Source organism: Pleurodeles waltl, chromosome 6, assembly GCF_031143425.1.
Source record: "Pleurodeles waltl isolate 20211129_DDA chromosome 6, aPleWal1.hap1.20221129, whole genome shotgun sequence".
Classification (NCBI taxonomy): Eukaryota; Metazoa; Chordata; class Amphibia; order Caudata; family Salamandridae; genus Pleurodeles; species Pleurodeles waltl.
In genome coordinates this window covers 362,653,878-362,678,186 of record NC_090445.1, presented here as the reverse complement: position 1 = coordinate 362,678,186, position 24,309 = coordinate 362,653,878, and the positions used below count along the sequence as shown (strand labels likewise).

The window sequence follows — 24,309 nt, the reverse complement described above, 5'->3', positions numbered from 1 at the left end:
CCAGAATGTCTAAATTCCCACTATTAACAGATGGGTAAAACTAAGACTAACAAAGGTCTTCCTGTGCAATAACAGGCAATATGTTGAAAATACTAGTATTTTCCCGTTACCTGAGAGGCCATTTTAAATCCCTTCAAATAGTGACTGCCCCACTTGTGAAACCGATTAATTCGCTAAAGAGACCTTAATCCATTTGGATGGACTTCTTTGTTTAAAAAATAGTTTGAAACAAAGCTGTAAAAAACACACTTTTTATTATTGGAAAAGACAAATGTTCCTATTTTATTCAAACAGTCAACTGAAAAAGCAGCTACAATGAGGTCGAGGTGACACTACTGTCTGCTGGAGGCACCCGATTATCTTCCTGGGAGAACCTGTAAGATATGGGAAATGGGAAATAAAAGAAAATAAATAAATAATTAACACCAGAAAAATAAACAAGTTCCTGTACACGAGCATTAATAGAGCCTGTTAATGACATTGCACAATAAAAATAAATATGCAAATATTTGTATTCAGAAACTCAAACCAAAACCAGCTGCTCGCTGGTACACTCAAGAATGCCATATCAGCAAAGCACCCATCTGTAAACCTAAGAAGATAAAGAAAGCGCAAATCTCAGAAACCCAAAGACTTTGTAACACTCAGGCCCACAAGACACACAACAATACACAAATTTAACACCGAAATGAACTACTGTTGAGGAAAACAATTAAACCAATCAAAGCTGTCAGATACCACACCAAAGCCCCTCCTAATGCTGGTAGGCCAGTTAGTCAGATCCCGAGGCACAGAGCTGCTGGCCAATCCTTGTGACAAGTACTGCCTATAATCTTGTGGTGGCAGAGGGCTAGATACTACTGTACAGCTCACTGAATGTCAAGAAATTCCTATTCTGACCTCGACATGCATGGAGTAGAAAGACAGAGGAGTCATGAATTACTCTTGAAGGGTGGTATAGTTTAGGGACAATAAATCACAAACAAGCCCATGAGGAGAGACAAGATGACTGCACTACTGGATAAGTATTTTATTTTTATTTTAACAGAATGAAAAGTCTTGCAAGTATTCTTGCTGCACATGCCAATGAGCAGAGCAGCCTGAAGATTTATGGCCCCAATAAAGGAGATAAGCAATGCCCTGTGTGCAATGTTGCGACTACTGGCAGGGAGGGGCCCTGGAAAGAGTCTCTCGATGCGATGCTAAGCAAGTTTCACATTTTTGCTTCTAGGTTTAGCTACATTCTACCAGAAAGAGCATATAATGACTTATGTGAGCAGTGAGCTAAATGACCGAGTGCTTTTGTAAAGTAAGCTTATTTTAGGAGCCAGAGGTAAATGAGGACAGCGCTGGAATGAAGCCATAACAAACGTCAGCCACATGGGAGAAGGCGGAAGGAACGGATTTCTGCAATTAAACACAGGCAACTACCAGCCTAAAACACCCACAGTGAAAGGGGAGCACCAAAGGAATAACAAAAATTGTTTGTCACAGCAAAAGATAGAGAAACCAAAGTGGAATAATACAGTAGTTGGTCACTGCTCTGAAAGAGAAAAGGGAGGGAGAAAAAGGAAGAACTGACCACTAGCAAGCAAGAATTTGTAAAGGACACTGCAACTAACAAACAAAATCGCTTTAAGCCATCAGAAGTATACTAAAAGTATACACAAGGTCGAATGCTTATGCTTGACCTAAAAAGCACAATCTGCAGACCAAGATCTAGCTTCCTGCCAAATTTTGGTGTAATTCCTTTCAGCAGTTTTTGATGTAGTCTTGTCTACAGATGTCTATGGAAATGCATAGGGATTTTGTGTTTTGGGATCCCACTTTTTTCTCGACTCCCGCTTGACAAATAACCCCAAAACTTGGCAGGAAAAAGCTGAGGTGGATGAGCTATTTTTTGCAATGTTTTGTGAAGGTTCGTCTGACTGGGCCAAAGTTATTAGCAAAACCAAAAACGCTCTTTTTATGGAAAAGCAGACCTAACTATAACTACTTAGTGGTGACCGACAGTAGGTAATATATATTATATATATATATATCCAAAAGAAAGAAACCAATGCAGTCCGTTTCCCCAGAAATGATTACTAGTATTGTAATCCATGCCAACAAAAACAACCAACACATTTCAACTCCGAAGAGTCTTGTTCAGAGCCGTGAACAAGACTCTTCAGAGTTGAAACGCCTTGGTTGATTTTTGTTGGCATGGATTACAATACTAGTAATTTTTTCTGGAGATACGAATTGCAGAGGTTTTTTTTTCTTTTGGATTTACATATTGAGGAGGATTGGTCTACCTCCTACCACTGGCACCGGCAGCTGGAGTGCGCAGTGTCTGGACCATGACCTTTTGTTTTGATTGAGATATATATCTATCTATCAATGTATGTATGTATCTATCAAATTATATCTAAAACAACAAGGACAGTTACATAATCAAAGAGATACAAAATCATAACATCACCAGTACAATGTTACAATAAAACTATTTTCCCTAGCCACTTATCTTTTCTTAAGCATAAAATGTTAGCCTGCCTCACCTGACCACTGAAAAAATAAATAAATCATCAAATATCACACAAGGTGACTATACTACTTTTGTATCCAAAAGCTTTTTAGTCACACTAATTGACTGGCAGATTTTACTGCATAGCCATCATATCCTGGCTCAAAACTGAGACGCCTTACAGTGTGCACAAACCACAAAACAACGAAGTACAGATACTGCTTCGAAAACATAATTGATAGTTACTTTCCATGCAGGCAAGCGTTATTCTCACACTTTGTTTTCTCCACTGTGTCACAATACTCCAAGTAACGGCTGAGCCACTGATATTCTGCAGTTCTCAAGATGACTCTCCATCTCAATTCTCCCTGGAGATTCCAAAAGTACAATAAACCTATGGTATGCTCTGCGAGCTAAAACACACGTTAACTTTAGCTTTTTAGACCCGTTCTCTGTGGGAATTTGTTTTATTGGCATCTTTGTTTTTTTCTTTACTATCTTTGTTCACTCACTAGTGATCTCTAGGATCAACTATAGTAACTCTCTCTTGATTGCTCTACCAAACATCTATCTCACCCGTCTGCAATCTATTCTACATTTAGCAGTATGCATCATCAATTGGGTCCCTACGCTGGTCACCCTCCGCTGGCTGCCAACTGAAGCCAGGACCACATACAAGACGGCTTGTATTATCGAGAAGGCCCTGCACATGTCCACTCATTGCTACCCAGCACACACATTTAAGCTATTTGGAGGCTCTAGACCATCACCAAATGCAGAGGTTCTGTTGCTAGAACCTTCAACCTTTAAAAAGGAACGACTGATTGCACAATCTTTCTCAGGAAATGCAACCACAATATAGAACCAATTACTTCTAAATCTATGCACCACCACCTTGCTGACAATTTTCAAAACAGAGTTGAAAGCTCTTATTTTTCAAAGACATCTTTACTATTAGTATCTCAGCCAATCTCTTTAGTGGGTGTGTGCACTCCTGCATCCTTAGCTTAGCCTCTGACCACAGCCTTGGAATTATTTTCTCTTATTAGACCCCACCAGTTGACAACCTGTTCACTACCTCCAATTCTACTACCTTCTTCTTAGAACAACTGTAACTCTGTGCCTTATAAAACTACTAGATGTTTTGTAATGTCGAACCTTCTGTTAACCTCATGTAACAATCTATGTTTTTAATGTAAAGTGCTCTAGCACCTTTGGGCAATGTCAGTGCTCTATAAAAATGCATAAATAAATAAATAAATATTCTCTCTCTTTACATGCCCCCTCCACATCCAAACTCCTGCCGCTACACTTTGGCTAATTTTCAATTAACTTATTTGCAAATCTTTAAAGTGGGGATTAGACCAGCGGTGTTGGAGAATTGTAACATGCCACGGAAGCATACAAAATCTATAATTTGTATACAAAAAACATCAGTAAAACATCTCAAACTCACATATACAACAGTTTACCACTGAGAAAACTACAAAACAATTGCCCATATGACCCTCCAATTTATTATAACTAAAATGTAAATTGTTTTGGACGGCTCAAGATGCATAAGTATTCCCATCATGGAAAAAAAGTTTTAAGTATTTTCTGCTTGTGAAATTTTGCAGCCTTCTTAAGAAGCACAAAGTCCACCTTTATAGCACCATGGCGTTATAAATAAGGTTCTTGGTTATTGGGGTTGACAGCTTTTGGAGATCATATACAGATAACCTTCCTATTCCCTGTCTGGATTTATTTCTAAAATGGATAAACATGCTTTGATTAACTGGTCATGTCTTTGTTAAGTCTTCCAGGAGTGTGGTTTGTTACAGTTCTCTTAATATGGCAACATTCTGTCAACATCTGGGCAGGGCGCGCTCTGCGGGCGACTGGAATGCAAAAACTCAGCACTTATGAGATGACGTAATTCATGCATTATGTTGATATGCTGTTGTTTAACCTTTTGCATTGCAGAGTTTAATCCTGAAGATTTATATTCAAGGTGCTTGTAAATACTGTTCATTTGCAATGTATTGCTGCAGGCTTTCAGAGTGTGTCAGGATGTGGTCCCTTTCTAGGGCCTTGTAGAAACTTCCTCTGCAGCATGCCTGGGTGTGGTTTGTGGGCTGGGCCAAGACTCTATATAAGGGAGCCAGCCCAGCTCCACATGCTCACTATTCAGAGGTCCCGGTGCAGAGCAGCAGCAACTTCCTGAGCTCCTGTTCCGGAGGCCTACTTTGATCTTCCAGGCCTCGCCCTTTTCACTTGGCTGGGTGATTCTTGATCAGGGCGGTAAGACGGAGGTCGGGCTGGGCCCCCGATCCCGTTCTCGAAGGATTTCGAGTTCTTGGGCCTATTAGTATGATAAATCTATTGTGCTCTTGTGCATGTGAAAGTGCGCTTAATATTTAATAGCATTTGAATCGGCTAGACGCGCGATTCTTTCCTCATGTACAAATCTAGATATTCATTGTGCGCGACCATTTTCTGACATTTACAAGGTTGCATTCAAATCGGCAAGACGCGCGATTCTTTCCTCGTGTTAAAATCTAGATATTTATTGTGCGCAACCATTTTCTGACATTTACAAGGTTGCATTCGAATCGGCAAGACGCGCGATTCTTTCCTCGTGTACAAATCTAGATATTTATTGTGCGCAACCATTTTCTGACATTTACAATGTTGCATTCTGTAGGAAGTTGGCTCTGTATGTGCTATTTCAAAGTAAGGAATAGCATGCACAGAGTCCAAGGGTTCCCCTTAGAGGTAAAATAGTGGTAAAAATAGATAATACTAATGCTCTATTTTGTGGTAGTGTGGTCGAGCAGTAGGCTTATCCAAGGAGTAGTGTTAAGCATTTGTTGTACATACACATAGACAATAAATGAGGTACACACACTCAGAGACAAATCCAGCCAATAGGTTTTTATATAGAAAAATATCTTTTCTTAGTTTATTTTAAGAACCACAGGTTCAAATTCTACATGTAATAGCTCATTCGAAAGGTATTGCAGGTAAGTACTTTAGGAACTTCAAATCATCAAAATTGCATGTATACTTTTCAAGTTATTGACAAATAGCTGTTTTAAAAGTGGACACTTAGTGCAATTTTCACAGTTCCTGGGGGAGGTAAGTTTTTGTTAGTTTTACCAGGTAAGTAGGACACTTACAGGGTTCAGTTCTTGGTCCAAGGTAGCCCACCGTTGGGGGTTCAGAGCAACCCCAAAGTCACCACACCAGCAGCTCAGGGCCGGTCAGGTGCAGAGTTCCAAGTGGTGCCCAAAACACATAGGCTAGAATGGAGAGAAGGGGGTGCCCCGGTTCCGGTCTGCTTGCAGGTAAGTACCCGCGTCTTCGGAGGGCAGACCAGGGGGGTTTTGTAGGGCACCGGGGGGGACACAGGTCCACACAGAAATTTCACCCTCAGCGGCGCGGGGGCGGCCGGGTGCAGTGTAGAAACAAGCGTCGGGTTCGCAATGTTAGTCTATGAGAGATCTCGGGATCGCTTCAGCGCTGCAGGCAGGCAAGGGGGGGATTCCTCGGGGAAACCTCCACTTGGGCAAGGGAGAGGGACTCCTGGGGGTCACTTCTCCAGTGAAAGTCCGGTCCTTCAGGTCCTGGGGGCTGCGGGTGCAGGGTCTCTCCCAGGCGTCGGGACTTTAGGTTCAAAGAGTCGCGGTCAGGGGAAGCCTCGGGATTCCCTCTGCAGGCGGCGCTGTGGGGGCTCAGGGGGGACAGGTTTTGGTACTCACAGTATCAGAGTAGTCCTGGGGTCCCTCCTGAGGTGTTGGATCGCCACCAGCCGAGTCGGGGTCGCCGGGTGCAGTGTTGCAAGTCTCACGCTTCTTGCGGGGAGCTTGCAGGGTTCTTTAAAGCTGCTGGAAACAAAGTTGCAGCTTTTCTTGGAGCAGGTCCGCTGTCCTCGGGAGTTTCTTGTCTTTTCGAAGCAGGGGCAGTCCTCAGAGGATGTCGAGGTCGCTGGTCCCTTTGGAAGGCGTCGCTGGAGCAGGATCTTTGGAAGGCAGGAGACAGGCCGGTGAGTTTCTGGAGCCAAGGCAGTTGTCGTCTTCTGGTCTTCCTCTGCAGGGGTTTTCAGCTAGGCAGTCCTTCTTCTTGTAGTTGCAGGAATCTAATTTTCTAGGGTTCAGGGTAGCCCTTAAATACTAAATTTAAGGGCGTGTTTAGGTCTGGGGGGTTAGTAGCCAATGGCCACTAGCCCTGAGGGTGGGTACACCCTCTTTGTGCCTCCTCCCAAGGGGAGGGGGTCACATCCCTAATCCTATTGGGGGAATCCTCCATCTGCAAGATGGAGGATTTCTAAAAGTTAGAGTCACCTCAGCTCAGGACACCTTAGGGGCTGTCCTGACTGGCCAGTGACTCCTCCTTGTTATTCTCATTATTTTCTCCGGCCTTGCCGCCAAAAGTGGGGCCTGGCCGGAGGGGGCGGGCAACTCCACTAGCTGGAGTGTCCTGCTGGGTTGGCACAAAGGAGGTGAGCCTTTGAGGCTCACCGCCAGGTGTGACAATTCCTGCCTGGGAGAGGTGTTAGCATCTCCACCCAGTGCAGGCTTTGTTACTGGCCTCAGAGTGACAAAGGCACTCTCCCCATGGGGCCAGCAACATGTCTCGGTTTGTGGCAGGCTGCTAAAACTAGTCAGCCTACACAGATAGTCGGTTAAGTTTCAGGGGGCACCTCTAAGGTGCCCTCTGTGGTGTATTTTACAATAAAATGTACACTGGCATCAGTGTGCATTTATTGTGCTGAGAAGTTTGATACCAAACTTCCCAGTTTTCAGTGTAGCCATTATGGTGCTGTGGAGTTCGTGTTTGACAGACTCCCAGACCATATACTCTTATGGCTACCCTGCACTTACAATGTCTAAGGTTTTGTTTAGACACTGTAGGGGTACCATGCTCATGCACTGGTACCCTCACCTATGGTATAGTGCACCCTGCCTTAGGGCTGTAAGGCCTGCTAGAGGGGTGTCTTACCTATACTGCATAGGCAGTGAGAGGCTGGCATGGCACCCTGAGGGGAGTGCCATGTCGACTTACTCGTTTTGTCCTCACTAGCACACACAAGCTGGCAAGCAGTGTGTCTGTGCTGAGTGAGGGGTCTCCAGGGTGGCATAAGACATGCTGCAGCCCTTAGAGACCTTCCTTGGCATCAGGGCCCTTGGTACTAGAAGTACCAGTTACAAGGGACTTATCTGGATGCCAGGGTCTGCCAATTGTGGATACAAAAGTACAGGTTAGGGAAAGAACACTGGTGCTGGGGCCTGGTTAGCAGGCCTCAGCACACTTTCAATTGTAAACATAGCATCAGCAAAGGCAAAAAGTCAGGGGGCAACCATGCCAAGGAGGCATTTCCTTACACAACCCCCCCCCAAACGAAAGAGGATGAGACTAACCTTTCCCAAGAGAGTCTTCATTTTCTAAGTGGAAGAACCTGGAAAGGCCATCTGCATTGGCATGGGCAGTCCCAGGTCTGTGTTCCACTATAAAGTCCATTCCCTGTAGGGAGATGGACCACCTCAACAGTTTAGGATTTTCACCTTTCATTTGCATCAGCCATTTGAGAGGTCTGTGGTCAGTTTGAACTAGGAAGTGAGTCCCAAAGAGGTATGGTCTCAGCTTCTTCAGGGACCAAACCACAGCAAAGGCCTCCCTCTCAATGGCACTCCAACGCTGCTCCCTGGGGAGTAACCTCCTGCTAATGAAAGCAACAGGCTGGTCAAGGCCATCATCATTTGTTTGGGACAAAACTGCCCCTATCCCATGTTCAGAGGCATCAGTCTGCACAATGAACTGCTTAGAATAATCTGGAGCTTTGAGAACTGGTGCTGAGCACATTGCTTGTTTCAGGGTGTCAAAGGCCTGTTGGCAGTCCACAGTCCAGTTCACTTTCTTGGGCATTTTCTTGGAGGTGAGCTCAGTGAGGGCTGTCACAATGGATCCATATCCCTTCACAAACCTCCTGTAGTACCCAGTCAAGCCAAGGAATGCCCTGACTTGAGTCTGGGTTTTTGGAGCTACCCAGTCCAGAATGGTCTGGATCTTGGGTTGGAGTGGCTGAACTTGGCCTCCACCTACAAGGTGGCCCAAGTAAACCACAGTTCCCTGCCCTATCTGGCATTTGGATGCCTTGATAGAGAGGCCTGCAGATTGCAGAGCCTTCAAAACCTTCCTCAGGTGGACCAGGTGATCCTGCCAGGTGGAGCTAAAGACAGCAATATCATCAAGATAAGCTGTGCTAAAGGACTCCAAGCCAGCAAGGACTTGATTCACCAACCTTTGGAAGGTGGCAGGGGCATTCTTTAAACCAAAGGGCATAACAGTAAACTGATAATGCCCATCAGGTGTGGAGAATGCTGTCTTTTCTTTTGCTCCAGGTGCCATTTTTATTTGCCAGTACCCTGCTGTCAAGTCAAAGGTACTTAGAAATTTGGCAGCACCTAATTTATCAATGAGCTCATCAGCTCTTGGAATTGGATGGGCATCTGTCTTGGTGACAGAATTGAGCCCTCTGTAGTCCACACAAAACCTCATCTCTTTCTTTCCATCTTTGGTGTGAGGTTTGGGGACTAAGACCACTGGGCTGGCCCAGGGGCTGTCAGAGCGCTCAATTACTCCCAATTCCAGCATCTTGTGGACTTCCACCTTGATGCTTTCCTTAACATGGTCAGACTGTCTGAAGATTTTGTTTTTGACAGGCATGCTGTCTCCTGTGTCCACATCATGGGTACACAGGGGTGTCTGACCAGGGGTTAGGGAGAAAAGCTCAGGAAACTGTTGTAGGACTCTCCTACAATCAGCTTGCTGTTGGCCAGAGAGGGTGTCTGAGTAGATCACTCCATCTACTGTACCATCTTTTGGGTCTGATGACAGAAGATCAGGGAGAGGTTCACTCTCTGCCTCCTGATCCTCATCTGTTACCATCAACAGATTGACATCAGCCCTGTCGTGGAAGAGCTTAAGGCGGTTTACATGGATCACCCTCTTGGGGCTCCTGCTTGTGCCCAGGTCCACCAAGTAGGTGACCTGACTCTTCCTTTCTAGTACTGGGTAAGGGCCACTCCATTTGTCCTGGAGTGCCCTGGGAGCCACAGGCTCCAGAACCCAGACTTTCTGCCCTGGTTGGAACTCAACCAGTGCAGCCTTTTGGTCATACCAAAACTTCTGGAGCTGTTGGCTGGCCTCAAGGTTTTTGGTTGCCTTTTCCATGTACTCTGCCATTCTAGAGCGAAGGCCAAGCACATAGTCCACTATGTCCTGTTTAGGCTCGTGGAGAGGTCTCTCCCAGCCTTCTTTAACAAGGGCAAGTGGTCCCCTTACAGGATGACCAAACAGAAGTTCAAAGGGTGAGAATCCTACTCCCTTCTGTGGCACCTCTCTGTAAGCGAAAAGCAGACATGGCAAGAGGACATCCCATCTCCTTTTGAGCTTTTCCGGGAGCCCCATGATCATGCCTTTTAATGTCTTGTTGAATCTCTCAACCAAGCCATTAGTTTGTGGATGGTATGGTGTAGTGAATTTATAAGTCACTCCACACTCATTCCACATGTGCTTTAGGTATGCTGACATGAAGTTGGTACCTCTGTCAGACACCACCTCCTTAGGGAAACCCACTCTGGTAAAGATACCAATGAGGGCCTTGGCTACTGCAGGGGCAGTAGTCGACCTAAGGGGAATAGCTTCAGGATACCTGGTAGCATGATCCACTACTACCAGGATATACATATTTCCTGAGGCTGTGGGAGGTTCCAGTGGACCAACTATGTCCACACCCACTCTTTCAAAGGGCACCCCCACCACTGGAAGTGGAATGAGGGGGGCCTTTGGATGCCCACCTGTCTTACCACTGGCTTGACAGGTGGGGCAGGAGAGGCAAAACTCCTTAACCATGTTGGACATATTGGGCCAGTAGAAGTGGTTGACTAACCTCTCCCACGTCTTGGTTTGTCCCAAATGTCCAGCAAGGGGAATGTCATGGGCCAATGTTAGGATGAACTCTCTGAACAGTTGAGGCACTACCACTCTCCTAGTGGCACCAGGTTTGGGGTCTCTGGCCTCAGTGTACAGGAGCCCATCTTCCCAATAGACCCTATGTGTTCCATTTTTCTTGCCTTTGGACTCTTCAGCAGCTTGCTGCCTAAGGCCTTCAAGAGAGGGACAGGTTTCTTGTCCCTTACACAGCTCTTCCCTTGAGGGTCCCCCTGGGCCTAAGAGCTCAACCTGATAAGGTTCAAGCTCCAAAGGCTCAGTTCCCTCAGAGGGCAGAACTTCTTCCTGAGAAGAGAGGTTCCCTTTCTTTTGCTGTGTTGCAGTTGGTTTCCCAACTGACTTTCCTGTTCTCTTGGTAGGCTGGGCCATTTTTCCAGACTCCAGCTCTACTTTTTCACCCTGTGCCTTGCATTGTGCTCTTGTTTTCACACACACCAGTTCAGGGATACCCAGCATTGCTGCATGGGTTTTTAGCTCTACCTCAGCCCATGCTGAGGACTCCAGGTCATTTCCAAGCAGACAGTCCACTGGGATATTTGAGGAGACCACCACCTGTTTCAGGCCATTGACCCCTCCCCATTCTAAAGTAACCATTGCCATGGGATGTACTTTTCTCTGATTGTCAGCGTTGGTGACTGTGTAAGTTTTTCCAGTCAGGTATTGGCCAGGGGAAACCAGTTTCTCTGTCACCATGGTGACACTGGCACCTGTATCCCTCAGGCCCTCTATTCTAGTCCCATTAATTAAGAGTTGTTGTCTGTATTTTTGCATGTTAGGCGGCCAGACAGCTAGTGTGGCTAAATCCACCCCACCCTCAGAAACTAGAGTAGCTTCAGTGTGAACCCTGATTTGCTCTGGGCACACTGTTGATCCCACTTGGAGACTAGCCATACCAGTGTTACCTGGATGGGAGTTTGGAGTGGAACCTTTCTTGGGACAGGCCTTGTCTCCAGTTTGGTGTCCATGCTGTTTACAGCTATGACACCAGGCCTTTTTGGGATCAAAGTTTTTACCCTTGTACCCATTGTTTTGTGAAGAGGCTCTGGGCCCACCCTCCTGTGCAGGTTTTTGGGGGCCTGTAGAAGACTCTTTACTATTTTTAGTTTTGGTTGTCTCATCACCCTTCTGCTGGGGAGTCTTTGTGACCCCTTTCTTTTGGTCACCCCCTGTTGAAGTCTTGGACACCCTTGTCTTGACCCAATGGTCCGCCGCCTTTCCCAATTCTTGGGGAGAAATTGGTCCTAGGTCTACCAGATGCTGATGCAGTTTATCATTGAAACAATTACTTAACAGGTGTTCTTTCACAAATAAATTGTACAGCCCATCATAATTACTTACACCACTGCCTTGAATCCAACCATCTAGTGTTTTCACTGAGTAGTCAACAAAGTCAACCCAGGTCTGGCTCGAGGATTTTTGAGCCCCCCTGAACCTAATCCTGTACTCCTCAGTGGAGAATCCAAAGCCCTCAATCAGGGTACCCTTCATGAGGTCATAAGATTCTGCATCTTGTCCAGAGAGTGTGAGGAGTCTATCCCTACACTTTCCTGTGAACATTTCCCAAAGGAGAGCACCCCAGTGAGATCTGTTCACTTTTCTGGTTACACAAGCCCTCTCAAAAGCTGTGAACCATTTGGTGATGTCATCACCATCTTCATATTTAGTTACAATCCCTTTGGGGATTTTCAACATGTCAGGAGAATCTCTGACCCTATTTATGTTGCTGCCACCATTGATGGGTCCTAGGCCCATCTCTTGTCTTTCCCTCTCTATGGCTAGGATCTGTCTTTCCAAAGCCAATCTTTTGGCCATCCTGGCTAACTGGATGTCCTCTTCACTGGGGCTATCCTCAGTGATTTCAGAGGTGTTGGTCTCTCCTGTGAGGGAACCAGCATCTCTGATTATTATTTTAGGAGTCAGGGTTTGAGGGACCCTGTTCTCCCTAGATAGGACTGGTAGGGGGGAATTGTCCTCCAAGTCACTATCCTCTTCCTCTGAGTTGCCACCCTCAGAGGGGTTGGCCTTTTCAAACTCTGCCAAAAGCTCCTGGAGCTGTATTTTGGTAGGTTTGGGGCCCATTGTTATTTTCTTTAGTTTACAGAGTGACCTTAGCTCTCTCATCTGTAGATGGAGGTAAGGTGTGGTGTCGAGTTCCACCACATTCACATCTGTGCTAGACATTATGCTTCTAAAAGTTGGAATACTTTTTAAGAAACTAAAACTGATTCTAGAATCTAATTCAAACTTTTAACAAACTTTTAAACTCTAAAAGAAATGCTAAACAGGATCTAACACAAGGCCCTAGCAGGTCTTTTAAGAATTTAGAAAACTTTTCAAATTGCAAAAATCAATTTCTAATGACAATTTTGGAATTTGTCGTGTGATCAGGTATTGGCTGAGTAGTCCAGCAAATGCAAAGTCTTGTACCCCACCGCTGATCCACCAATGTAGGAAGTTGGCTCTGTATGTGCTATTTCAAAGTAAGGAATAGCATGCACAGAGTCCAAGGGTTCCCCTTAGAGGTAAAATAGTGGTAAAAATAGATAATACTAATGCTCTATTTTGTGGTAGTGTGGTCGAGCAGTAGGCTTATCCAAGGAGTAGTGTTAAGCATTTGTTGTACATACACATAGACAATAAATGAGGTACACACACTCAGAGACAAATCCAGCCAATAGGTTTTTATATAGAAAAATATCTTTTCTTAGTTTATTTTAAGAACCACAGGTTCAAATTCTACATGTAATAGCTCATTCGAAAGGTATTGCAGGTAAGTACTTTAGGAACTTCAAATCATCAAAATTGCATGTATACTTTTCAAGTTATTGACAAATAGCTGTTTTAAAAGTGGACACTTAGTGCAATTTTCACAGTTCCTGGGGGAGGTAAGTTTTTGTTAGTTTTACCAGGTAAGTAGGACACTTACAGGGTTCAGTTCTTGGTCCAAGGTAGCCCACCGTTGGGGGTTCAGAGCAACCCCAAAGTCACCACACCAGCAGCTCAGGGCCGGTCAGGTGCAGAGTTCCAAGTGGTGCCCAAAACACATAGGCTAGAATGGAGAGAAGGGGGTGCCCCGGTTCCGGTCTGCTTGCAGGTAAGTACCCGCGTCTTCGGAGGGCAGACCAGGGGGGTTTTGTAGGGCACCGGGGGGGACACAGGTCCACACAGAAATTTCACCCTCAGCGGCGCGGGGGCGGCCGGGTGCAGTGTAGAAACAAGCGTCGGGTTCGCAATGTTAGTCTATGAGAGATCTCGGGATCGCTTCAGCGCTGCAGGCAGGCAAGGGGGGGATTCCTCGGGGAAACCTCCACTTGGGCAAGGGAGAGGGACTCCTGGGGGTCACTTCTCCAGTGAAAGTCCGGTCCTTCAGGTCCTGGGGGCTGCGGGTGCAGGGTCTCTCCCAGGCGTCGGGACTTTAGGTTCAAAGAGTCGCGGTCAGGGGAAGCCTCGGGATTCCCTCTGCAGGCGGCGCTGTGGGGGCTCAGGGGGGACAGGTTTTGGTACTCACAGTATCAGAGTAGTCCTGGGGTCCCTCCTGAGGTGTTGGATCGCCACCAGCCGAGTCGGGGTCGCCGGGTGCAGTGTTGCAAGTCTCACGCTTCTTGCGGGGAGCTTGCAGGGTTCTTTAAAGCTGCTGGAAACAAAGTTGCAGCTTTTCTTGGAGCAGGTCCGCTGTCCTCGGGAGTTTCTTGTCTTTTCGAAGCAGGGGCAGTCCTCAGAGGATGTCGAGGTCGCTGGTCCCTTTGGAAGGCGTCGCTGGAGCAGGATCTTTGGAAGGCAGGAGACAGGCCGGTGAGTTTCTGGAGCCAAGGCAGTTGTCGTCTTCTGGTCTTCCTCTGCAGGGGTTTTCAGCTAGGCAGTCCTTCTTCTTGTAGTTGCAGGAATCTAATTTTCTAGGGTTCAGGGTAGCCCTTAAATACTAAATTTAAGGGCGTGTTTAGGTCTGGGGGGTTAGTAGCCAATGGCCACTAGCCCTGAGGGTGGGTACACCCTCTTTGTGCCTCCTCCCAAGGGGAGGGGGTCACATCCCTAATCCTATTGGGGGAATCCTCCATCTGCAAGATGGAGGATTTCTAAAAGTTAGAGTCACCTCAGCTCAGGACACCTTAGGGGCTGTCCTGACTGGCCAGTGACTCCTCCTTGTTATTCTCATTATTTTCTCCGGCCTTGCCGCCAAAAGTGGGGCCTGGCCGGAGGGGGCGGGCAACTCCACTAGCTGGAGTGTCCTGCTGGGTTGGCACAAAGGAGGTGAGCCTTTGAGGCTCACCGCCAGGTGTGACAATTCCTGCCTGGGAGAGGTGTTAGCATCTCCACCCAGTGCAGGCTTTGTTACTGGCCTCAGAGTGACAAAGGCACTCTCCCCATGGGGCCAGCAACATGTCTCGGTTTGTGGCAGGCTGCTAAAACTAGTCAGCCTACACAGATAGTCGGTTAAGTTTCAGGGGGCACCTCTAAGGTGCCCTCTGTGGTGTATTTTACAATAAAATGTACACTGGCATCAGTGTGCATTTATTGTGCTGAGAAGTTTGATACCAAACTTCCCAGTTTTCAGTGTAGCCATTATGGTGCTGTGGAGTTCGTGTTTGACAGACTCCCAGACCATATACTCTTATGGCTACCCTGCACTTACAATGTCTAAGGTTTTGTTTAGACACTGTAGGGGTACCATGCTCATGCACTGGTACCCTCACCTATGGTATAGTGCACCCTGCCTTAGGGCTGTAAGGCCTGCTAGAGGGGTGTCTTACCTATACTGCATAGGCAGTGAGAGGCTGGCATGGCACCCTGAGGGGAGTGCCATGTCGACTTACTCGTTTTGTCCTCACTAGCACACACAAGCTGGCAAGCAGTGTGTCTGTGCTGAGTGAGGGGTCTCCAGGGTGGCATAAGACATGCTGCAGCCCTTAGAGACCTTCCTTGGCATCAGGGCCCTTGGTACTAGAAGTACCAGTTACAAGGGACTTATCTGGATGCCAGGGTCTGCCAATTGTGGATACAAAAGTACAGGTTAGGGAAAGAACACTGGTGCTGGGGCCTGGTTAGCAGGCCTCAGCACACTTTCAATTGTAAACATAGCATCAGCAAAGGCAAAAAGTCAGGGGGCAACCATGCCAAGGAGGCATTTCCTTACACATTCGAATCGGCAAGACGCGCAATTCTTTACTTATGCTTAATTCATGTTATTCATTGTGCGAAACTATTTCATGGTATTTACAAACTTGTGGAAATCTGCAATTCGTGTTCTTGCATTCTAAGAATCTAAAGTGCTAGAATTCTGGATATTATATTTTATGTCCATGTAAGGTCTTTAGTACAATTCCTATTGTTTTCCAAGCAATGTTTGGATGGCCTTTATCCTCATGTAATAAGGCCGTGTTTGTTCTGGGACATTGTTCTTGTATTCTTAGAACAGTATGTTTTCAATTCATGAAAATTCCATATGAAACATTGTACTAACCTAGATTTAATGAGGCCTAATTAGAGTCTAGTTCTAGGCCATTCATGTTTCTTTAGTTTTAGGTATTATTTCATGTTCCAAGTATCACAGAACTCTAGACTCAACAGTGTGTTATTTCATGTTCCGAGTATCACTGAACTCTAGACTCAACAGTGTGTTATTTCATGTTTCAAGTATCACTGAACCCTAGATTCAACAGAGAGTTTTTATGAATCTAAATGTGGTTTTGAATCTGATGTTGTGTTGTTTAATCTTTTGTTTCCCACAGGTCTCCTTCCCAGCTGTCCCCTTCCTAATCCCCTCTTGAACTCTCTCAGCCTCTGTGATTCATCTATCAGAGTCTTGGAGCTGTTCAGTGGTGGAAGTGTTGGGAACGTGCCCAGACCCCGAGGATCTGGTGACTCTGACACATTCATATCATCACCAACACTGGCTGTGTTAGCCTATGTTTGGGGTTAAGCTACATAGTAATTCAATAAACATCATAAAGACTGTTTAAGAACAACAATAAAAAAAAAATGTATTGCTGCATGAATATGTCTTCTTAATACAGAAGGCACACAACAAAGGAAACAGTGTAGACATTTTCACATAAGTAAATGTGTAAAAAAGGAGACGCAACTTTATTTTTTTCATGGAACAAAAATAGATTAGGATACCGATTAAAAGTGAAAACATAATATGGATGAGCGCACGGTAAATGATCTATGTAAATCACAGTCAGGGATGTGAAATTCCTATCGCCCGACGCCCGGGACATATTGTTTAGGGTCAAGGGCAACAAGTTTTCATGTTTATTTTGTCCTTGGGACAAGTAGGCCCGACCCAGTGCATCCCAAACCATTTGGTTGCCAGTCTATAAAGAAGGGAACTGACTGCAGCAGAGGTAATGTGTGTGTTCATATGTTAATGCTGTTCAAACTTGTGTTTATGGTTCATTAATGAAAAGCTTTCATTATTAGGGTGAGCCCTGTAAGTAAATGTTTTAAGGTCACACTGCACTACTGACACTGGTTCCAGTGAGAAAAAAAAAAAAAAAAAAGTGTACAAACGTTTGAAATGCTTGCCAATATGAGGCAAAGTAGAATGCTCCCAGAATGCTCTCTGATTAGATGTAAATGTTTGCAGAAACCAGTAAGCAAAAGTGATGATTCTTTGCTTTCAAAATAAAATGTTCAGAAAAAAATGTAAGTAGGAAAAATAACACTTTGCTACAATGAAATTTTAGGTGCTATTTCTTTGAAGTGTCATTCAGTAAAATGTGTTGATGCATGCTAGTATGTCAAAATATATTCCTAATGGAAAATCTGTGTAATCATCTTCAACAAGATTATGGGAAGCATGAAAATAAACAAGCACTGGCAAAGCCAACCAATCTGACATTTTTTTTGCACGTCTTTTGATTTTGTCAATGCGTGTCTTGTTTTGACATGGCTTTTGTAACACATTATTGTTGTGGGAGCTGCCAGGCCCTCACCATTGTAACAAACACTGGCAAAGAGAAAAAAATGTTTTTGGTCTCAAAAAGAAAACATTGCCACCAGTGGTGTAACAAAGGTCCCACAGCCCCCCCTCAGGGGGGCCCCTCTGCACAGTACCTGCCCTGAGTGAATCTGCAGGGGTTGCCCTCCAGGTACTTTGCAGGGGGGGAGGGGCTTCCAGTTTTGTTACCCCACTGATTGCCACAGTAGTTAAAACTACTTTGTGTGCCAATACGGTCCTTGTGGAAGAGCAGAATGCGATTACTCACAGTAAAGCCAGCCGATAGAGAGAGCAATAAAAGTTTAATAAAAACAAAATGTCTTTGTTAATGCCAGACCTAATTAGGGACCCAATTCTTAAAGAAAGTCACAAAAGTGCACCTATGGTATTGAATTTGTGGCTTTCATTAATTCACATGAGCTTACAGAAGTCGACCAGGAAATCGAACTCCTAGAAAATATTTGGGAACTGTATTTTGCCACGAGCAAACACACATGAGTAAATCTACTAATGTGAAAATCTACTGATCATTTACAAGTTCACTTTCCATCCATCCACTTTTATCCCAACCCTGGAAGAACTTCTATTTTTGCCATTGTCAGGAGTAAATTTCCAACCTTTCTCGTTATGAGAAAAGATTAGAGAAGAGCTGGTGAAAATCCTTAAAACATGCACGTTAGTAGGTTTGCAGACTCAAAGACATTCCAAACCTGGAACTATTGCTTACTGCTTCATTCATCCCCAGTATGTAGATCTGCCGAAACATGGCAAAATAAGGCAACTGTAGTAGTAGGGATTGAAATTACAAGTATTCAAGCCCTGCTATAGTAGTAGCCCTGGTATAATCAGTGTGGCTATTATCAGAGATCTTACATAATGAGATTGATACCATAATTTGTCACCGCACTACATGGCACCAAAGGACAAGTAGATTTTTTTACAGGGCAAGTCGATTTAAGAAGCACCAGTCCCATGGACAAGTAGATATTTTATTAAATTCCACACCCCTGCACAGTCCACAAGAACTAACCTCTAGTTATGCATAGGAGAAATTTCACACTAGTAACTGGTCTTTAAGAACTAACCAGGAGAGTGACAGAGGCAAGACCCTAAGAGTACACTGGCTATAGTCAAACAAAGTATAAATAAAGTATAGGCTCCTCAGTTTGTACCCAGAAGCGAGAAGAGAGTGGATATACTCATGAATAAGCTACAGACCCTCATTATAAATGCTTTATAGTCATGAGCAATATAAGACCAATAAAGCATTTGCAAAGCCAATATGTCTCACTTTTTGGACCTACTGACTTTATCAATGAATTTTAGTCATGTTGTATAGCACTCCATGAAGCTCTGAAACATGGCTAAAGGAAACAGACAGGTTCTACGATGCAATGGTCATATCATTTTGTAGGTATACGCACTACAAATGTGCATGTCTACAAAACAAGGCAAACGCTCTTTTAGCATATGTGGTTTGAAAAATAATCAGTAGCAACAAATCATTATTTTTAAAGCTTGAGTAGGGGGAGCAACACAAAGGGCACGGATGGTGGGGGAAGCACCACAGAGAAGGAAAACAATATATAGGGGTGGGAGGGAGAAGCAATGGGTGAGATGGGGACAGTCCACAGCTGAGAAAGTAATGGGGGAGGGAGGATGTACCCAAGGGTGAGTGCAACATGCAGGGGGCAGGGGAGGAGCATATGGGTGACAGAGAACAACAGGAATGTGGCCAGGGGAGAGTAGTACACGAAGACAACAGCTGCAAAACACTTTGCATTAATCGCTTAACCCAAAAGAGAAAAGTACTGCTTTAAAAAGCAAGCTGTGAAAAGACACAAGTAATGTATCCATGCTCCAGGGGTGGGAAAAGCATTCAAAAGCAAGCTGTGAAAAACAAGTAATGCATCCATGCTCCAGGGGTGGGAAAAACATTAAAAAGCAAGCTGTGAAAAAACACAAGTAATGCATCTATGCTCCAGGGGTGGGAAAAACATAAGAAGAAAGAAAGCCCACACAAGCTAACAAATAAAAAGGAAGCAAAAGAGAGTTAGTAAAGCAAAACAATGGTAAGCAGTGGGTGGGCCCAAAGTCAACTGTAAGCTGAGAAAAAGTATTTTCGTCAGCAGACAGCTTGTAGTGTCTGATAGGTGAGATCTAAAAATGTTGGTGAATTCTTGTGCAACAGAGGAGTGGCCGTATTTGTTGAAGGCGGCAACCAAAAAATGCCCAGGTTAGGTAAACCCTAATTAGTGCCTGGATCTAGGAAGTAGGGCATTTGTGGAAAGTAAAAAACAATGCCAAAAGCAAACACAAATGCACACTAAAATATGTGAACCAAACAGTTCTTGCCCTTTGAAATCAAGGTAAGACAGCATGCATCCTATCAGTCTAGTTACCACATATAACAACCAGAGCTCACCTCCGGCAGCAACATCACAATCTTAAAGGTTAAATAGGCTGGAAACAGCACACATTGTGGGCATGACTGGTGTGGGTAAGGAACAAAGCTAGTCACTCTTCCTCATGGCAGCTACCTCAAGATGGTGCCACTGAAGAGAGATCCGAGGGGAGAAGCGGAGAGAAAGACACAAGTCACTTCAGTCCTGATTGACCCTAATATCTAGGAAATTGAACACGAGAGGGAGTAAAAAAACAGTGTTGCCATTAAACAGTTTTTCCTCCAATGAAAAATTATTGTGGAGCAACCCACTTCTGCTCCTTATCACTCAAATTACCAAAAAAAACATTCAGCGCCCCTATCTGGCAGCAATATCACAATTTCTGAGTGGGAAATGCACTATACTGTTCTGATGGTGCAAAGTTTCCAGTGACCCTGTGTTTTTGAGCACATAGTAAACCCCAATCTAAAGATAAGTTGTAGAACATAAAAATACTATGAATTAATGAGGCAGAGCTTTCACTACAAAATGCGGGTACACGTAGGCTTCTTTCAGCTGAGTGCAACATTTTATTTTCTACACAACGTATTCAACTCAGGAAAGTGCATAGAAGGCATCCAATCGATGTACTGTTTTAGCTTTGGCTTCTTTTTTTTTTAATTAATAAGTATAAAAATGTGAAAATAGATAAAGACGTCTTATAATTTGCAGTATAAACGTAAATATTGTTAAGAATTTTACTACTCTTGCTGCATACATTTCCTTCCCTTTTTCACAATGTAATCAATCCTGTGTGGGTCCAATGTGGTCATCTACTGTTCCCTGGGTACGACAGCACAGTGTATAAGACAGGCACCGAATTTTAATCAGGAATCTGAGCTCCATAAGAAGCCAAGGGATCAAACACATAACCGTAGTGATGTGATCCTTATTTCCAGCCTCTACTAACAACTGGGTACCAGAATGCATTGCCGTTCTAGACAGAACAATCAAGGATTGTGGGGCCCTTACCGAAACTGCTATCTCAGTCTATCCAAAATGATAAAACGGTCAGCAAACTGACAAGCCATGGACTTGGTAAAAATTCATTTAGGCCCCCTAAAAAGCAAAGTGTATAGACTTACAAAGGTGATTAACATGCTCCCGTGTGGATATGATTAATGATGTATTCCAGTTAACCAATATCACAAACCAAAGTAGTTGAAATGTCAAGTTCAGACTACTGCATGATTAACTACTGCAGAGGATAAATGAGAGATGTAGAAGATAATAAGAGGAACTTGAGCTTTTTGGGGGTTTAATTTCACTCCTTTTTCTCCCCTACTCTTGCCCTAGATAAGCCGGAACCCTGCCCTGTTTCTTTCTCGATCTAAGAAGGATGCCTCCCTCTAAGAAAAGTAAATATATTGATAAATAAATAGCTATTATATAAGTAGTCTAGAGGTTGAACAAATTCCAGCTGAACTATAGCCTCAAGACCCAGGGGTCAGGAGAGAAAATCTAGAGGAAGTTCTTTACAAAAAAGGGTTTCTAAATTTTAGAATTTCTTTATAGAATGATGGGCAAAAGCATCAGTAAAAAATATATAACAAGGTATGTGACAGACAGTGGGGATAGAACAGTAGGTAAGAGCAGAGCATCAGCTTGAAATTTAGGTGATGTCTCTAGTGCAGTGGTCTTCAAGCTTTTTAATGCTGCGCCACCTCCCTAGTGACGGAACAAATCACCCCTTCCCTTCCCCCCCCCCCAAATGATTCTATTAAACTGGCAATGTTTAAATATGTCTAGCCTTATTTAAACATTGCAGTTAGGTTCTGTAACAGTTTTAAAAATGCAATCGAATACATGATGCCAAACATATTATTCTGGTCAGGCAGGCCTTAACTAACATGTAAAAGAATCTATAGTGTGATTATTAGAAATAGGGGTGGGGTGATAGTTTTGAAGAGTATTTGGAGTCCCTGCCATTTTGATACATACTCCCAACGTGGATATAAATGACAAAACGTGTTATTGATGCCCCATTATAGAGCAGTTTACTGCTGTTTATTTTTTTCAGCTTAAAACAAAGCCCTCTTTTCAGCATAATGCTTCTCTTGGCCAGAGCCTGGTGCTGCCCCTGGCATTATTTGAGGTCACCCTAGGGGGACCTACCACTCGTAGTTTGCAGACCCCTGCTCTAAAGTAACAGAAGGAAGAATCAGCAGGATACATGGATTGAGCAGTTCTTGTCATCAGCGAGTATTTGCAGAAGAACCAACGCAAATTGTCAGCGACATTACCAGTTGCTCTTTCACTCTTGGCCGACACCGCAGCACAGGCAAGAACATACGTCACATGTGAAAAGTGACGTCTCACAAGTAGGATTTCTAAATCACTCTAACTGTCTTCATACCATTTGTTATTCTTCAATTGTTATTGCCGGGGCACTGAAGGATCAGCCAACAAAATTGATAACAACCAAATGCAGGATGGTGTTGGCAAAGAGGAAGTCAGCGAAGGCACGTTCAGGTGAGATGCCCTGGAAATCAGCTTTGTTCTGAGGGTTGATTTGGATCCGGAGGCACACTGCAAGTGGATAAAGAAAATAAGAAGCATCAAAATACATCCTAGGTGGGATGGAAAGATCTGCTGAACGAAAGAACTGCTATGGGAAATGAGATAGTCCAGTGCTTAATATGTCATCTATTGAACCAAGGTAACCACTATTTTAATCCCATCTTCTGCTCTGGAGCATACTGTATGGCCGTAGACAACTTACTTTAGCTCCCTATGACTGAAGTTACATTGTATATAAAACTAAATGTAAACTTACAATGATATTCACCTATATTTTGAGCATGGTGTCTAAGCTCATTCAACAGTGCCAGCACTTGGGATCCAAGAGTTGTGAGCTGGTTCAAATTAATTTTGTGCTCCAGATATAAAGGAATCCAATAATCAGAACAGGCAAGATTAAATACAAAGAAAGTTGGGATCACAGGCAAAACCAGTGATAAGAACAAAAGGTCTTCCCGTTAATTGTCAGCTGAATACACACAATAGTGTCAATAACCAAACAACGCTATATTTCAGAGTTATACTCTTGCTATGACTTGTCAGGAAGCGTGAGCTGTTGTTTTCACAGCGGGGAACACATGGAGCTGTGAAGAAAGGACAGGGATACACAGAGGCCATTATGTTATACATTAGGGAGAAGGAGGAAGAGGTGACTTAAATTCATGTGGAAACATATTGGAAATAGGAGGTGGAGACTGGAAACATTTTGACCAAAAGTTGATACCATGTGGTGTGGTCTGGACAGCTGTTACGACGGTCCGATAATGAAAGAGCTCCAACAATTATGCCAAAATTCTGACATGGTTTTAACATTATACGGCACTTAACATGCGCCGTCAAGTCCCCGCAAGAAAATGATTTGTGTTGCTCTGCTGGATGGCACACTTGGTGGCAATGTCTGATTTGGCAGATGCTCACTGCGAATGCTCCCCAATGCCCTAGATGACATGAGCACTTACTGCCTTTGGCCTCCTTCAATAATCTGCAGAACTGACTGAGGCAGGCTGTCAGAAGAACTAAGCCCAGACAGGAAGAAATCACCTACTAGGCTTTGGACAGTGAAGTATGTGTGTGTGGCCTGGCCCTTCCTGGTTGTATGTGGTGGTGGGGTGAGGCAGCAGTCTGTTAAAGCCACAGAGTAGCTAAGGCCGGTGAGGCACTGGTGTTCCTTAGGATACACCAGCAAGATAACTACTAGTCAAATTCATAGAGAATTGGTGCCTGGATACTCAATCAGGAGTGAAAGTAGAATCTACAAAGACCTAGAGAGGGGTGTTAGGGGCTTGAGTCTAGTTGATAGGTTATGGAACTGGTCCGCGGCCTTGGAGACTGCCCAACACAGAATATTAAAACAAAAGAGCCAACACGGGGATTAGTACAAATCAGTAATACTCATAGTACAGCCCGGGAACAGCATGCAACCCTCCTGATATTTACATGCGGCCCCCTGGATAAAAGCAGCACTGGGCTTCCCTTTACTCGACTCAGCACTAACATTACAAAGATGTTAAATAAACAGGCAAACATTTATTTAAGGTGAATTTAAGTTAAAGAAAGGAAATACCTAGGGTGTACTGCACAACTTAACTTTAAAAATACCTTCATTTTTAAAAACATATTTTCTGAGTGCAGTGAATATTTTAGTATCGGCTCTCCACCTGTGGCGGGAGAGCCGTTTTCACGTTGAGGATTTCTGTTTCAGGTAAAGCATTCACCAATTTCAAGTGTTTTAAGGGGTAAACCACGAGAAATTACTCTGATTAGGTAACTGAACAATGTAACCAGTGCTCCAATACTGCCGACTGAGTTCACGCTGTGAGTGCCTGTTCACGGTGTGAGTGCCATGGCTGCCAAGCAGCATGAAGAGGAGAGACGAAATAAACAGTTTGCCCACGCTGTTATAT

General features: G+C 44.3%; 1 protein-coding gene across 1 annotated transcript in view; it reads right to left on the bottom strand.

Moving 5' to 3' along the window:
• Positions 1-235: 235 nt before the first annotated feature.
• DAD1 (defender against cell death 1) overlaps positions 236-24,309 on the bottom strand; it is a 31,490-nt gene continuing 7,416 nt past the window's right edge. The window contains exons 2-3 of the mRNA XM_069238259.1: positions 22,242-22,414; positions 236-374 (exon numbers count right to left, since the gene is read on the bottom strand). Coding sequence (XP_069094360.1) covers positions 22,284-22,414 — 131 coding nt within the window. The 3' untranslated portion in view covers positions 236-374; positions 22,242-22,283. The remainder of the gene's footprint in view (positions 375-22,241; positions 22,415-24,309) is intronic.